Source organism: Pogona vitticeps, chromosome 3 (assembly GCF_051106095.1).
Source record: "Pogona vitticeps strain Pit_001003342236 chromosome 3, PviZW2.1, whole genome shotgun sequence".
NCBI lineage: Eukaryota > Metazoa > Chordata > Lepidosauria > Squamata > Agamidae > Pogona > Pogona vitticeps.
This window is the reverse complement of record NC_135785.1, coordinates 120,968,562-120,984,868: the sequence shown is the minus strand read 5'-3', so window position 1 is coordinate 120,984,868 and position 16,307 is coordinate 120,968,562. Positions and strand designations below refer to the sequence as shown.

Here is a 16,307-nt window from a genome sequence, read left to right as displayed (position 1 = left end):
ATTTCAGATGAGGATTGTCTTAATCTGTCTTCTGTTTTTTTATTCCAGTCTTTGCTTTCTGTTCGTCAGGATGACAAAGTAGTTTGCCCAAGAACCAAAGAAGTCTTCAACTTCTCACAAGCAGAGAAGGTTTACATTATGTAAATCCCTTATACACATAATGAAGTGCTGCTGGAATTTGTCACAAGATATTCTGCCATGACATGTAGAAAGAGATCTTGAGCAAAGAGAGCTGTGTTTTGGGGAGGGAGGGATTCAGATTTATTGGTGGCATTTTTTCTTGCGACCAAAGATCATTGAACAACAATATACACTCTTAGAAATTGAGGAAGTGTGACTAAAAGTTTGTACTTGGAGGGAACAAGTTTTGAATGTTTGGACAGTAATTGGTATCTCAAATATTCATCCAGAAAAAGAAGTTTACTCAAATGGACTGTTCACTTGAGGGATAAAAATGTTACAGTGAATTTCAAAGGGCCACTTCACATTTCCAGACGTGTTTTCAGTAACACTAATGTGTACCCATTTGTGAAACAGAGTGGTATTTGAAGGGGCCAAATATGCAAATCTGTAATACACTAGGAAGCTGGAGCTAATCACAGCTTCTGAATGTATGTCTACTGTGGCCTCAAGTGTATGGCTGAGATATGTGTGAGTCTGAGTGCATGTGCATCTTCCCTTTGGATGTGGCTGCCACACACAAACTGGAAACATGTTATATAAAAGTGTGATGTGGGCCTCAGCGTGCTTCCTGCCTCTTATGTTAGCAACTGAAGACCCTTTTGTTTGGTATTCTGTTACACTCTGCCTTTTAAATGATCCCATGGGCTATTGTAGTTCTGTGGAAGGGATGTCTGGCAACAGTAACAAGACTAATTTCATTGGAGGTATCAGAAATTCCTTTGAATAGAAATATAAGGTTTTATTCTCCCCTCCATCATGAGGAAGAGTGCATAAATACAGAGAACAGATAATGTTACAGGCATAATGCACTGCTTTGGTGCCTGTCCTTCCAGTTGACCGTAGTGGTAACATCATTCATTTATTAGTTACTATGGGCATAGGATTCAGTATCAGACCATTAGTGCTACTGCCTTATTTCTTGCTTTGAGAATGTATTCACATGAAAATCATCTGATAACCTTAAGTGTTGGGCAAGTTTTGAAGATGCCTTGCAGGATAATTATGTAACTTTAGGGTATTCATTACAGAAGAGATTAGTTCAATTTTAACAGATACAAATCACCTCCTTACCACTCTCCAAACAAAACCCATTGTAGTTGAAAGAAAACCATATGGTAGAAGTTTGTATTTAGCATTTATTTTTGCATGTTGATGTTGATTAGCTAATAAAGAAAGTAAACATAAGCCTTGTTCATAAACCTTTTTTCCTTTACTTACGCAATAGCTTATTCTTTTAATGGGCTTCAGCAATCCCCCTCATCACTACTGGAATGGGTACATTAAATATATTTTAGCTAATCCTGGTATTAACAGTCAATCATCAGAAAATTATGATATTGTGAATATTGCTTTCAAGAAATTGTGGATATTCTTAACTAGTCAGTAATGGGATATGTGCAATGCTTACCTCTTCTTAATTCTAACCCAATAGGAGCATCCAAAACTCTGGTGAAGGCAAGGAATTGGAGGGCTGAGTCATACAGTCAAAATTTCACACTAATTCAATGCATTGAACGAGCAGTATTAATTCCCTACTAAAATAAGTGGGATTTACAGGGTTCCTTCACTGTTGACCCGAATGACATTCCCCATCAGCTCATTCAGAAATAACTTGGTTTAAAAATTACCACCACCCCCAATAACACTTTTAAACATCAAACTACAAATCTGACCAAATTGCACTGGTGGTTCACTATTATTTATTATTTCAATTTATAGACTGCCCATTAGTGCTAAAGCACTATTCTGGGTGGTTTACGGACAGTGAAAACAAACTATACAGAACTAAATACATCATAAATAGCAAAAACATGGTCTAAAAACTTAAATAAAAAGGCTAACAATTTTTTTGGAGTGAGGCAAGACTGGAGGTGAGGCATCCAACCAGTGAAAGGCCTCCCTGAAAAATAGTGTTTTTAATTGCCTCCTGAATGAGTACAGGGAAGGGACCAGGCATTCCTCCTCTGGGACTTGATTCCATAACATAGGTGCCACCACCAAGAAGGCCCTATCTGTAGTAGATAACTGTTGGGCCTCTCTCAGGGTGGATACGCACAGGGGCCTGGCCTGACATTGGGAAAAGAAGCTCCAGCGGATAATGTGGTCCCAAAGCATGAAGGGCTTTATATATGTCTGTCAGAACCTTGAACCTGATCTGGGACACCATGGGTAGCCAATGGAGGATGGCCTGCACTGGGAAGATTGATCAAATTTGATAACACCAGCCACCAGTCTGTCCACCACATTCTGGACCTGCTGTAGTCTCTTGGTCAGTCTCAAGGGAAGCCCCACTTAGAGAGCATTGCAAAAGGCATTTTTAGCTATGAAACGTCATACATTAAGAAATCTCCAGAGAATATGTTGTGTACTGAGTCAGCGGGTAACAAATAATGATACAGATTTTTAAAATTTACAGCAATCATTAGTAAAACTTGCGCAATGCATAACAGGATTTCAAGCGTTATCTACTTTTATACGAACTGCATATCATGCTATGATAAAACTCAGTGCAGTGAAATGTGAGTTCATACTTCACACAGCCTCTCCTCAGCACTAGTAGAAACATCTCTAGGACAAAGATTAATGCTAGTTAACAAATGATGTGCATCACAAATTGTAGTGTTTGAATCCCAACCCAAGCATGAAAAGGACATAGTCATGGGTAGTAGTGGATGCCAAAAACTTTCAGTGGGTTAGCTCTTTGCAACAGCCAGTCTACATTTGCAGATATATGGTCCGAAGCAGCACAAACAGATTTTAACATGTTTGGAGGGAATATGCGATCTGAGATTTGTGGCTGATTGTAAGAAAAGCCAAAGGCTATAGCGACTGGTAGTGAGCAGTCCTCTCTATTGTCTGCAATGGAGGGATATGAGAGTGTTTACACTATTTTATCTGCTGTTTTCAAAGTTGCGATTACAAACTGGAAGGGGTAGAGAAAATAAAGTAGAATAAGACAGACATGGGAAATAGCAGAGGCTCTACCAATAGCGGAAGGATTCCTGATAGCAGGAAGAAAAGAGAAGGAAGTAGTGATTGAGGAGGAGATAAGAGGGGAGAGAGTGGGGAGAGAAGGCAGAACATGGAGCAGATGAGTTGAGAAAGGAGAAAGAAGATGAAAGAGGGATAACGAAGGATTACCTCATGGATGGGGATGGATAGAGATAGAGGAACTGTGGACCTGAGAGATGGTCTGAATGAAACAGAGGAAACTGAATGGAGACAAAAGAGCAAACCTTCTCCTAAGCAAGTAGGTATTGAATATGAAAAAGTAATTAAATATATAGCAACATATAGTAATGTGGCACACAAAGAAATAAGATTCCTTATTTTTTTTTTTTTATTCTTTTCAATAGCGATAGGGTTATGGAGAAAGGAATTTAGGGTTGGGGGGTAGGTATGGATAGAGAAAGGAAAACATTCCAGAGTGAGATAGTACATTTACATCAACTTGTTCACTTATACTGTACTACAAAGAAAGATTAAAAGAAACCAGCAGATTTTCTCAGTGTTACTATAGTTACTGGTCTATTCCTTAATTGGACCTTCACATTCTTCTTTAATCTATGCTTTCCTAGCTATCTTTTCAGTCTAATTATGGAATTATTGTTTCCTCCAGCTCTGTGACTTCCCTTTCAGCTCTTCTGACTCTAGGATATGTTTTCTTCTATCATTTCCCATCTAATAACTGTAGAAATTACTGTATTTTTCCATTTATAACACACACACCCTGGTTTATAAGGACTCCTACACACACTTTTCTAACCCCCAAATTAAGAAAACTTAGCTTTGAGTATTCAGCCTCCGTGCTCAGAACGTTAGACATTAGTTAGGAGTCCCTGTTGAATCTGATCCTACAGGCTCCACCTCCAACGAGGTGTGTTCCAATTGGTTTGTTCAGCATTAGCCGACATCACTTCCATAAGGCTCGTGATTGGAGGAAGCCTGTTTATAGAGGCAAGATACAGCCGTTTTGCTATCTCAGCTTACTTCAATGTAAAAGACACCTCTTAATTTTTTGTGTAATGATTTTAGGAAAAAGTAGTGTCTTATACATGGAAAAATATACCTTATCAAAAAAATTATTTCTGTAACATCTCAGGTCAACTATTCAATAAAAAAACCGATCCAGTTTAAATGTCATGTGGAAAAGAATATTTTTCACACTTTCATACACCTATAGTATTTTCCTATATATCCATCAAGCATAATGAAAGTATTTTTACATTTCCCATATTATTTAAACATATTTTTAAACCTTTCTTTTCTTTAAAAAAAGTTGGCATTGTGTATCATCAGTAACTCATATATCATCTATAAAACATCTTACCTATATTTTATTGAATAGTTACTGATTTTTGGACATTAATATCTATGGCGTTCACCCTTGTGGCACTTGCGTATTTTGCCCTCACAAAGGCCCACATCGTGTTTTCCTCTCGCTGCCACCAGTGAATTACCTCAATCCACAATATAAATGTTTGTCAGAAAACTTGTGAATACAAACTGAACTTATTTATTGAATTGAAGCAGATTTAATAACATAATTTCTTCAGATAAACATTGTACACAAGCAAATCATTAACAGTTCTCTCAGTATATACTTTTCTCTTGCAATATCATTACCACCTTTTCTGCCTATTTTCTTAACCAGCCTTATCACTCAATATCTGTTCCCTCTGACTAACCAGTCCATATCTCTATCTGGATCTCATCCCTATCTCTATCTGACTCCCCCTTCACCTGCCAAACCTTCATATAGCTGCTGACTCTGCCTCTCCAGCCCTCTCATAGGCTCATGCAAATCAGCTCATGACTACGAATTGCATGAGTGATGTGGGGCAATCGTCACAATATCTACCATTTTGTACCATTTTATATACTGTCTCTAGCCACTTCATTTTTCACTTTCATGTTGTAATCATTTAGTCCATTTTTATTGTTCAGGTTTTCTTTCCTCCTCCTAGATCCTCTTGTTTCTATAGTGTGCTTTCCTTTGAATGCTCTCACTTGCTCTTCTGCTCTAGTCGAGTTTCTTTCTGCTTCATATCCTAATAAGCCACTTGATTTCTCCTCCAAGTTTCTCATCTGTTTTTTCCCTCCTTTTCTACCCAGCCATTTCTCCTTTGTTTTCATAAAGGTTTCTGTCTTCATTGTTAATATAATAACTCTGTTCTTGGAATTCAGAGAGAACACCCTCAGGCACCTAGTTGAGTTTGTTCCCAAAATGGAGCAGCTCCACATATTGTCTTCTTTTCTGTCTTATTTGCCATGGAATATGTTTCAATATCTTCATTTCTTTATCTTTTCTATTAAGAAAAATAAGATTCCCCATGCTAAATGTAGCAAGGGGGGGAGAGAAAGGAAACAGTAAAGGAAGCAGAAAAAAAGAGTATTGGTACAGCTAGAGGGACCAGAATGGATAGTATACGTGTACCTCAAGAAAGGGGGTCCCTGGAAATGTTAGCCTCGATTTTGAGGATAATTGTAATACAACACATTTTATTGAGAAAAAGTGAAATATGTCAAGACAGACAGCTGGGGCTCCTCTCAAAAAGAGTGAGAAGGCCCTGAACATACATTGGTCAGATACACATACTGTTTACAAACAGTCATAAACCCGAAAACTGTGACTGGGCCTAATCTGCAACATGTTTGGATCCTTGCCCTAATTGGTGCTGAGGCTGCGATATGGTGACCTATTAGTTCTTGACAGGGAATGAGGAGAGATGGAGCCCCCCCCCCTTTGTCCTTCTAATTTCCAGACATCCTGGCACCCCAGATGTGTATTCCTTATCTATATGCTGGTGTTGCTCTCCCGGAGGACCTGTTGTAAATGGGCCTCTTCACACCTCCCCTGTAATATCCCAATGTGTTTGGAGGTCACATAGGCCTTATCGTATTTCTGGGAGTCGAGGTCAGCTAAAGCTTGCTAGATCTGGCATGAGGAATCTTAATCCTCTATGTGTGCTACGTTACTATACGTTGCTATATATTCAGTTACTTTTTCTTATTCTATACCTACTCAGTATTAGAAGAGCAAGGAATGCCGGGAACAGAGACCTAATCCAGGGGTGCAGTTCAAAGGGGAATTGTGTGTCACCCCTGCTGTGGGACTCTGTGCCAGGTTGAGGAGACCTCTGCAAAAGCTGACAAACCAGGAGAGATTTGATGTGAGCCCTCACTGCTAAATTCATGTTTACCCGTGAACTGAGGGACATCTGGCCTAGATGACCCTATTCTTTTCGCCTTGTTGGGCTTACTTAAGTTGTTGTTCATGCTACTACTTTGCCATTAAATAAACGTTTGTTGCATACAACCCTGCTTCCATCATTGTCTGGGACCATAAAAGGGAACTCTCCAATGAAGCAAGAACACCTCACATTGATAAACTGGTTTCCTACCTTTTCAGTGTAAGACAACCGGTATAGGAAATGATGCATTAGAAAACTCTGAGGCATACCTGCATTTCTATTAAAGCAGGGGTCCCCAAACCCTGGTCCGCAGCCTGGTGGCGGTCCTTGGGCTTGCTGGAACTGGGCTGCGGAGATGGATCTCTGCCTGCCTGCACAGTGGGTGTGTCATGCCCGCACAGTGGAGCACCTGCCCCCCCCCCACAGAACACTCCCCCAACCAATCTGCGGTCCGAAAAAGGTTGGGGACTGCTGTATTAAAGGATATCTGTTTTCCTTTGTTTCATTTTTCTTCACTTGATTTTATTCTTTAGTTTGTTACATCATTTCCTCAAAGGCAGGCATACTGTTTCTTGCTTCAGTTGGCATGTTCAGTTCATATGTATGATTGTGATACTCCTTTTTATAATATTGAACAGAATTTGACGTATTTATGTTGTTCATAAAATAAGCAGATGAAAAAGCCCTGCAAAGAGACAAGGCTCATTACCTGCCGGCTGGTTGAGTCCACCCCCAAAAGACTTCAAGGGCCTTAAAGTCTCCGAGAGGGTTGTGCTGCATTTTAAATAGTCCAACAAAACTAGGAGGAAAAACATTCCCTTTAATAATGCTGAAATGTGCCTTTAGCTAGTGAAAATGACAGGCAGTAAAAACAAGCAAGCCAAAAAATGTACTACTTCTGATAATATGCACTAATGAAATCCCTGTCTGAGAATGTGGTGATACCCCACAGTTTAATCCAATTTCCATGAATGTATTTAATCCCTTTTTAAAGTTGTTAATATTTGTGTGCCATTCTGACGTGGCAACCTTTTTCTCATGGTTTTCTAAGTATAGAGTGCTTGGAAGTGATCTACCATTTCCTTCTTCTGAGGGGAGCCCTGCGACTCTGCCGCTTGGCCAAGTCCTCACAGGCTGCCTGTTCTCCCAGGAGGCACAGTGGGGAGTTCAGTTCCCCAACATCTCCCACTGCAGCCAGATACCTAAACCATTGAGCTATCCAGCCAGCTAAGCTACCGGTACACTGAAGGTAGTTGGCAGAGCAAATATGGGATGGCATGGTGCAATGAAGACTGCCAAGGACTTTCAGACACGGCTGTTAATAGCAGGAATGAATTCACAGGGTCACGATCCTTAGGAGCCAGGTAACCGCAGGTAGCAATTGCGCAGCTGTTCCTCATGCAAAAGCAACACGGTGGACCCACGGCACTGGGCCAGCCGGCTGCAATGAAAGCACAAAAAAGGAGCGAAGGGCGCTCCGAGCAAAGCTGGGCGCAGCGACCGCCTAGAGTGCAGACCTGAGAGGGGCGCAAAACTGACCCCAGAGAGTCGCAGAACTGACTTGAGGGGTGCAGAGCTGAACTGAGAAGGGCGCAAGTACAGTAGTTAAGACTTGCCTAGGACGCAAAAAAGGACGCAAAAAAGCCTGGCCCTGGCCCTGGCCGCAGCCTCGGGCTCCTGTTAAGCTGCAAGGAAAGGCGTCCCGCTCTCTGCAGAGCCAAGGGGCGCCTTCCCAAAGTCCGCTCCCAGGAGGTTACCCGGGAAGAGCGAGCGAGCCCCTCTCTCGCTACGAGCCGCCGCTTACGGGGCCCGTCCCTTCTCAAGACCGCAGGCCTTCTGCGGGGCTGTCTTGCAGGGCCGCAGTTGCATTTCCACGAGCGCCGGAGCGGCCGTCTTCGGACGGAAGGCGCCCAGCCCGCGGGGCGGCCCTCTCCGCCTCTTCCCGGGCGCCAGCGGCGGAAGGAACCCAAGCCCTGAATAACCTCGAGGGCTGCCTGTGGGGGTCTCCGGCTGCAGGGGTGGTGGTGGGGCGGGGCAGTTCTCCCCAAATGGGCCGGTTCTCCCGCTTTGCTCCCAGGGATTTCAACAACCCCCCCCCCCCAGACCCTGTTCCTCTTGCCCGGCGGGAGAGGAAACCCCCTGAATAAAACAGCAAGGTCTTCCCCGCGGAGCCGTTGCGAAGGAGGGCCGTTGCGAAGAAAAGGCGTTGAGGGAGCCAGATCTCCGCATCCTGAACTCAGGCTTTGGGGGTGGGGGCAGAGACATCCACTGAGACCAGGCCTCTCTCTCTCTCCCCCCCCCCCCCGTTCCCCTTTCCGATCAACGCCCAACTGGCTCCCTGCTTGTCCCGTCTGCGCGGCACTGGCTTCATGACAAGCGCCTCATATACAGAAGAAGCCCTTTCCCACAGCTGAAGCCCCGAAAAAAAACCTCTTCCCTCCCCTGCGATCTCGTCGTGCGGGCTGCCCGCGGTCGCCCGGCGAATCCCTGGATGGCTTCAGCAGAACCCACTTCCACTTCCGCCCGGGAGGCGAGACCAACGGGCAGCGCAGGGGAGGGCTCGGCTTCTGCGCAACCTCCGTTTGATTTCCGAGGGCTCCCGCCTCCTCGTCGCCCAGGCGACCGTCGCTCTAGGGCGAAGGGGAAGGCCCGCCTCTTTCCCCTCCCTCCCTCGCGGACCGGCCCTGGAAGGCGTCACTCGGCCCGGCTAGTTCCGGAAGGGAGGAGGCGGAGGGCGCCCGGCGTCCCCCGCGAGTGAGAGGGGAAAAGAGGCGGCGGCGGCGCTTCCGTGGCCCTTCTCGCTCTCTCTCCAGGCCCCCCCCCCGGAGTCCGGACGCCTCCAGTTCGCTCTCCTTCGGGGCCTCCTTTTCTTCGCTCCGCTCCCCCCTTTCCTCGGCCCTCGCTGGCGGTGGCTGCGGAAGTGGCGGGGCTGTCCGGCTCTCTCTCCGGCTCTGCCCGAGGACGGCGCCGCGGCTTGGACGGCGGGCTTGTTGCTCTGCGGCTGAAGCTCCGCAGCTCCTCTGGGGTCACTTATGGCGTCGCCTTGTAGCGAAAGGCGAGGAGTTGGAGGAGGAGCTGCCTGTCGTCGTTGTCGTCGTCGTTTGGAGAGGGAGTGAAAGAGGCTTCCGGAAGGAAAGCGAGAAGGTAACCTCCGTAGCCGAGGCGGACGGGATTGCCTTCAGGCCGGGCGGGCGGGCGGGCGGCCGGGCGCAGATGACAGTTTGGTTTCCCAAACTGTGTCCAAATTCCTGTGATTTTCGCTTTCTAAAATATAAGAGGTTTTTTTTTCCTCTCTCCTGGTTTTCTTGGGGAGGGAGACGGGAATCATCACGACAAGAATTGCTCATTCGGAGTTAATTTTAGTTTAATCATTTTTGTGCACTTTTTCACTCCAAAGATGGATCAAAGGTTGTCTCAGCTTGTGGAGCACCTTACAACTTCAGGAGAACCCCAGCTGGATTCTCAGAAGATGAAGGAACTAAAGAAGATTTGCAGGTATCAGGGTTGCCTATTTTTGTATGATCTTACAGTACTGCCAAATGTCTGTGGTAGTAAAATAACACGTTACAGGTTATTTTTCTCTAATAGTGGAGGTAAAAAATTGCAAAATAATTTTTCCAAAGTGTTCACTGTTCTTTAAATTGTGGGTTCAGTAAAATAGAAGCATAAGCAAACTATTTGTTCATTTGTAGCCCAGTATCATCACCACCACCACCACCATCATCATCACCATGATGATGATGATGATGCCGCATTTCTCCCAACAAGGGACCCAAAACGGCTAACAACATTAAAATTCACACAATTTAAAAAGAATTTAAAATTTAAAAACAATTTAAATATTGTCAACTCTGACTGACAGCAGCTCTCCTGGATAGAATTTAGGCAATATTCTTTCCTGGAAAAACATGTCATTCCCCAGTGACTTCCCTTTCGAATACTAACCTGGCTCAGCTCTGCTTGATTTCTAATATTAGATCAAATTGGTGCATTCCTCATTATAAAGTGCTTATGCATGATGATACAGAAGCAAGTCTCATGGTACCAAATGAGGTTTATATGTGTACAGGACTGCATCCCCAAAGATACTGAAAAGCAAAATGTTATTTTGATTGGTGGCATAGCATGTAACTGGTATATTAAGACTCAGCAGTGATCCTTTTTTTGTGTGTGATTGTGTTAGATTGTCTTTAAGACCTCATGGTTGATGGTTTTTGCTTTTGGAGTACTCATTTATTTGATACTTTCTTTAAGGTCTTCAGATGAGCATATTTGTCACATTTATCACCTGTTAATGACACAGCTAAATGAAGACCATGCTCAGATACGTCTTTCAGCATTCCAAATTGTAGATGAACTTTTTACACGATCACATCAGTTTAGGACTTTAATTATATCAAACTTCCAAGAATTATTGGAGCTTACGGTGGAAACGGACTATGATCAGCCTCTTCCTCCACCAGAAGAAGTAGCTCAGAAGCTGAAAACAGTAGCTATTAAATCTGTTCAAAGGTGGCATGAAGAGTATGGGGAGGCCTACAAGAAACTTTCACTTGGATACTATTTCTTAAAGCAAAACAAGAAGGTACTTAAATATTTTCATTCGTTTGTGCTGTATGGCTAAATGCTATTTTAGAAAGCTTGTTTTAGTGCAGGTTGATGTATGTGTGTTTGCCTGAAAGAAAAAAGGAATTTTGTTGTAAATAATTAGGGGAAATGATTGTTTATTCACTCAGACTGCAGGTAGAAATGCAGGAACAGGTTATACATTTATTGGACCACTAAAACAAAAAAGAAACAGCAAGCTTTCAATGATAATTCATCTTCAGGCTATGACCCTAGTTCTTATGAGCAGTTCCAAAATTATATGCTTTTATTAAAGTCTTAAAGTCTTAGGGTCATTGTTGGAACAAGGTTAGTTTTTTTTAAAGATACAAATAGTTGCAGTCTGCAAGAGGCCTGTGAGGGGAAGGTGTGTTCTGAAGATGAATAATTGTCAAAAGCTCACTGTTTAGGGTTTTTTAAGTGGTCAAATAAAGGTATCACCTCTACCCACTTTTATATTGTTTTAGGGACCTCACAACCTTTTCTTGATTTTTGCTGCTACTAAGGTGCTTACTGTTAGTTCAGTATGGACAGCTTATACAGTGCAACACTTTGTATGGCGGATTTGTGCATGTTTATTTACTGCAGGCCTGGATATATATTTTTGGGCTTGAAACAAAACAGTCAAACAATCTTGACAAAGTGGCAAAGAGAATCTGGGTGCATTTTCAGGCAAAGAACACAGTTTTTTTATCTTAGAGATTAAATTTGCGTAATTAATTATCCTGGATTGTTTCAACATTTTATGTTTAAAAAAATCTTTTGAAATTTGCTTTAGACTTTTGAGGAGAGTACATTGTCTCAAAAGCAGATGCTGTAAAAATACAAGAAAGCAACCTTTGTGCTATGTATACTTTAGATGTCGATCTTTAGATATTGTGCAGACCTAGATTTCTTTGTAAGAAAAAAATTGTTCTGTTAAAGGAAACTAATATTATCCACAATTCTCTTTTAGGTGGATTTTCAAAATGTAAGTGCCAGAACTCTAGCCGAAAGAAAAAGAGATGAAGAAAAACAAAAACGATTGGATAGCATATATGGAGAAAAGGCCAAGAAAGCTGAGAAGGAAATGGAAGGTGAGGAGGACTTAGTGCCCTAATTAGGGGTGGACTAGCTTTTGGAGTGTCACTGAAACATTCTGGCCTGATACTGTGAAGCTTCATTAATTTCCTTTGGACAATGCTGCTTCTATAGGTATAATAATCATAATAATCATAATAATCATAATAATAATAATGGGTAGGTATATTCTTTAAGCAGCTTGCTTAAAGAAGCAAGTATGGAAAGGGAGATACAAAGGTCAAGAGGAGAAAATGAAAATCCATTGGCAATTGGACAATTCCAAAGAAAATGCCATAGCTCTCAGATATGTGTGGGCATATTTCTAAAAGTCCAAACAAATCCTGTTCCTTTCCTTTCTTTCCAAATATGTACAAAACCATTGAACATCTAAAACTATGGATGGATTTGCCCTTTTTCCACTCACTGGGACCACAGATGCATGGTTCCTACTCAAGCTGGTGAGAGCTAGGCTTCTTATTGCTGCTCTGCATAGAAACACAGTCTACCAGGCTCTCTCTGTGAGTTAAGTCTTCAGCAGGGTAATCTTCATGAACTGTGTTGCCCTTCTCTGCCTTATACCAATGCATTTTTCACCCTCTTAGACCATCAGCCACTTCATGTTAAATTTTTCTCTGTGTGTTCTCTGCACTGGTTGTTTTATGTTTTGAAATATTTTTGGAGTAATTTTTGTTTGCACAAGAAACTAGGTAATAGATTTGGATTCAACATTAGCAATGTACAAAAATTGATTCTGCAGAGGTAGGAAACTATTTCATAGAGACTGAATCGGTTTTAGTGTGTGTAGTAGTAGCTCTGGATTATATACAGCAATATTCTTAAATTACTACCACTCAACAGATATGTCCGTAGAAATCCAAGCTGTGCTGACGGAGTTGGAAAACTGTTTTCGGCTTTTGATGCCAGATCCTTTTGACTTTATGGTGAATGACACTGAAACTGTTCATTGGAGGACAACTGAAGTGGGCAAAACTGTTTCCTCTTCATCTGTTCCTTTGATTGATGATGACGAGCAGCCTTGTTGTAGCAAAAACCTTCCTTCTCTCTCTCTGGTTCCAAAAATTGACAGTGGAGACCTGAACAAGGAAATGCAGAAGAACATAAATACTGAAGACTGCTTAGACTTTCAGTTGACTTCTGCTGGTGCCAGTGAAGATGATCATGCAACCTTTGTTCGGAGTCATGGTCTTGGTTCTCATAAATACACTCTCAGTCTGGAAATACCCACAGGTATTTAGACCTACTGTTATGTTTATATCGAGCACAGCACTTCTTTTAGCTGCAGGTTAATTTTAATGTTACACGTTTGCATAGTGCAAATCATATTTATCATATTTAAAATATGTGTTTGGTAAAGTCATTAATTGTTAAATTAGTTTCCCATCCTGTGTCTCTGTGACAACTGATCTTTGAAAGAAAGACTAAATCAGAGACAAATGAGAGGACTGTTATGAGTTCTCTTTATACTTCGTATAAATGATATATTGTTTAATTTGTCTTTTAATATTTAACTTACTGTTTTAATTGTGTGAATTTTAATGTTGTGAGCCGCTTTAGGTCCCTTGTTGGGAGAAATACGGCATATAAATAAAACTAATAATAATAATAATAACAACAACAACAATAATGTTTTCTGTTTTCTGTTTTCTATTTCTTAACTATTCATCAAACTATTATGTTTAAAACCATTGAATAGTTAGATGGTGGGGGATGCAGATTGTTTGGAACAATATCTTATTGTTAAATACGTTTTAGACTATTATACCCAAGCTTGTCAGATAACTGCCCTAGAATAATATATTATCAGTGTGTAAATATTATTTAGGCAAGAAAGGAAGTTTGCTTCTGAATTAAAAGTGATGCTGTGTCTGTTTTTTCTTGATAGATGTGAAGCTGAATGAGAATGAAGACAATACAGCTATAATAAATAATATTAAAGATTCTCATAAGCTCATCCAAAATAAATTCTTACCTTTAGTGCAATCTTGGATTCAGGTGAGGAGGAAAGAAATGTTGTGTGTTTTGGATCTGCTTATGTAGAAAATGCTGGTGGGTTCATGCAGTAATCCCCCCCATGGGCTATTCAGAAACTTCAGAATACTCCATTTGGAGTTACAACCTTTCTCCTAGCATGTTTTGTAATGTTGTAACTACTTTTTTCATATCTGGTATTCATAACTCAGTACAGTGGTGCCTCGCATAACGAGCGCACCGTTTAACGGCGAATTCGCATAGTGATCCATTTTTTGGGATCGCTAATGCGATCGCATACTGATGCCTAGATAGGCAAAAACTCGCTTTGCGACGATTGGTAAGCGTTTCACTGGCCGCCGGAACACCCAGAATGGCCGTGCGCAGCGTTTTCGCGCCCTGCCCTCGCTTATCGAGGGCGTGAAAATGTCTGCACTATGGAGGAACATCGCATAACGGTGAGTTTTGGGCCCATTTGGAATGCATTAAATTTCATTGGGCTTTTTTGTTCCGTATAGCGATGTTTCCCCATAGCGATGGTTAATCCGGAACGGATTAACCTCGCTATGCGGGGCACCACTGTATTTGATTTCGCCCATCCATTTGTTTTTACATCTTTTCCAGCTTTGACCAGACCATGGTATTTTAAGAGTGTTAGCAAACTTTTCAGAAAATTTCCTGGACAACCTGTATTAAAGGGATGTTGTACTTTTGGCCTTGTATTGCCACATAGAAGTATAACAACATTTATTTTATGCCCCCCTGACATTTCTGGAAACCCTTAGTGCTGAAATCTTATGCAACAGTAGATATGTCTAGACAAGGAGTGTGTCTACTGAATGTGACCTCTTTCCAAACCACACCATGGCCAGAGGATAGGATGAGTACAGTTCAGCTTTCCATGTGCTTGCAACCCATATCTCCATAGGAGAGAAAGTCTGGACAAACCTTTGATAGCTGAATACTGCAAATGCTTGCATTGTTGTGTTATTTCTGTAGCTTGCCAAATCTGTGCATAAACTAACTAATGGATGAACTACCCATGCAATTTGAACTTGCAGTTGTTCACAAGGGCTGGAATAAGTGACAATCGTCTAAAACAAGCCATTGATCTTAAAAATACATTGGAAACTGCTATGAAGAAAAATAAAGAAATAAATATTGACTTTGAAGAGAGAAAGAAGAAAGTGGTGAGTTGCACTATTTCTGATAAATGTTAATGGGAGAATGCTTGACTTGGTTACATAGGTCAGTGATAATTTTCTTACTTTCCCATATTCTAGTCTTGATTTTCTGTTCTTTGGTTAGTCAGAAGTCAATAGGTACTGTGCATGTTTTGAATTATCTTAACCTAACAAATTCTTCTCAATTTTTTTCATAACAGTATCTGGGTCATTTTTAACTTGCATTATACTAATGATGGAGACTGCCTTCTGTTTCATTATGTGCAATGTATTTTTAAATAGGACATGCAATTTTCTTTACTTCACTTTGTGTGAAACTGGTTTAGCTGACATGTTTGTGAACAGATGTTGTGTTACAGTCAGTACCTGTGGGACAAGGAGAAAGGACAATTTTTTGTGGAAAAATTATGAGTAGCTATTCTTGCCATCTACATCAAATTATTCTCTCGCTCAAGATGGTTAATTTCATCTGTCAGATACGGTTTGACTATATTAACACATAATGAAATTAGTTGCAAATTGGTTGGAAAAAATCTTCAATAATTTACTGTTGTGGGATTTTTTCCTTATGTGTCCTTTTGCAGACTGGTGTTCCATGATAGATATTAGTTTTAACAAATGGTGATTTATAAAGAAACTAAATACATGTCTTTTTGGCCCTTTATACATTAGTTCTCCATTTGTATATCAGACTCTAATATAGTGGTGCCTCGCAAGACGAATGCCTTGCACAACGAAAAACTCACAAGACGAAAGCGTCTTGGGAGTTTTTTGGTGACTCATAAAAGGAAAAAAAATTTGTCTTGTGAGGCATGGTTTCCCATAGGAATGCATTGAAATTTAATTAATGCGTTCCTATGGGCAAAAAAAAATTGGTGGGGGGGATCTCTGAAAGTGGCACTGGCTCCCCGCCTCTCAGCTCTTCAGTGCTGTGGCTTTCAGAGGTCCATGGCAGGAAATTCAAATGGCGGAGGGTGGCGAGGAGCGAGCGGGAGGCGAGCTGGGAGGCAAGCGGCCGAAGCACCCTGGCCAGCTCAAGCCTCCTGGCACTGGGTGACCGTTGCCTCCACCACCCCCGCTGCTGTCGCCA

At 41.8% G+C, this 16,307-nt stretch overlaps 2 protein-coding genes across 4 annotated transcripts in view; both read left to right on the top strand.

Annotated features, from left to right (window-relative positions):
• The window catches only part of MAEA (macrophage erythroblast attacher, E3 ubiquitin ligase), a 45,223-nt gene extending 43,855 nt beyond the window's left edge, over positions 1 to 1,368 (top strand). For all 3 annotated transcript variants that reach the window (XM_020797048.3, XM_020797047.3, XM_020797049.3), the window contains exon 9: positions 49 to 1,368. In XM_020797048.3, the coding sequence (XP_020652707.1) occupies positions 49 to 144 (96 nt within the window). In that variant the 3' untranslated portion in view covers positions 145 to 1,368. The remainder of the gene's footprint in view (positions 1 to 48) is intronic.
• A 7,992-nt stretch (positions 1,369 to 9,360) lies between these two features.
• UVSSA (UV stimulated scaffold protein A) overlaps positions 9,361 to 16,307 on the top strand; it is a 69,478-nt gene continuing 62,531 nt past the window's right edge. Inside the window, exons 1-7 of the mRNA XM_020797050.3 lie at positions 9,361 to 9,521; positions 9,775 to 9,872; positions 10,632 to 10,962; positions 11,938 to 12,058; positions 12,903 to 13,292; positions 13,948 to 14,057; positions 15,095 to 15,223. Coding sequence (XP_020652709.3) covers positions 9,775 to 9,872; positions 10,632 to 10,962; positions 11,938 to 12,058; positions 12,903 to 13,292; positions 13,948 to 14,057; positions 15,095 to 15,223 — 1,179 coding nt within the window. The 5' untranslated portion in view covers positions 9,361 to 9,521. The remainder of the gene's footprint in view (positions 9,522 to 9,774; positions 9,873 to 10,631; positions 10,963 to 11,937; positions 12,059 to 12,902; positions 13,293 to 13,947; positions 14,058 to 15,094; positions 15,224 to 16,307) is intronic.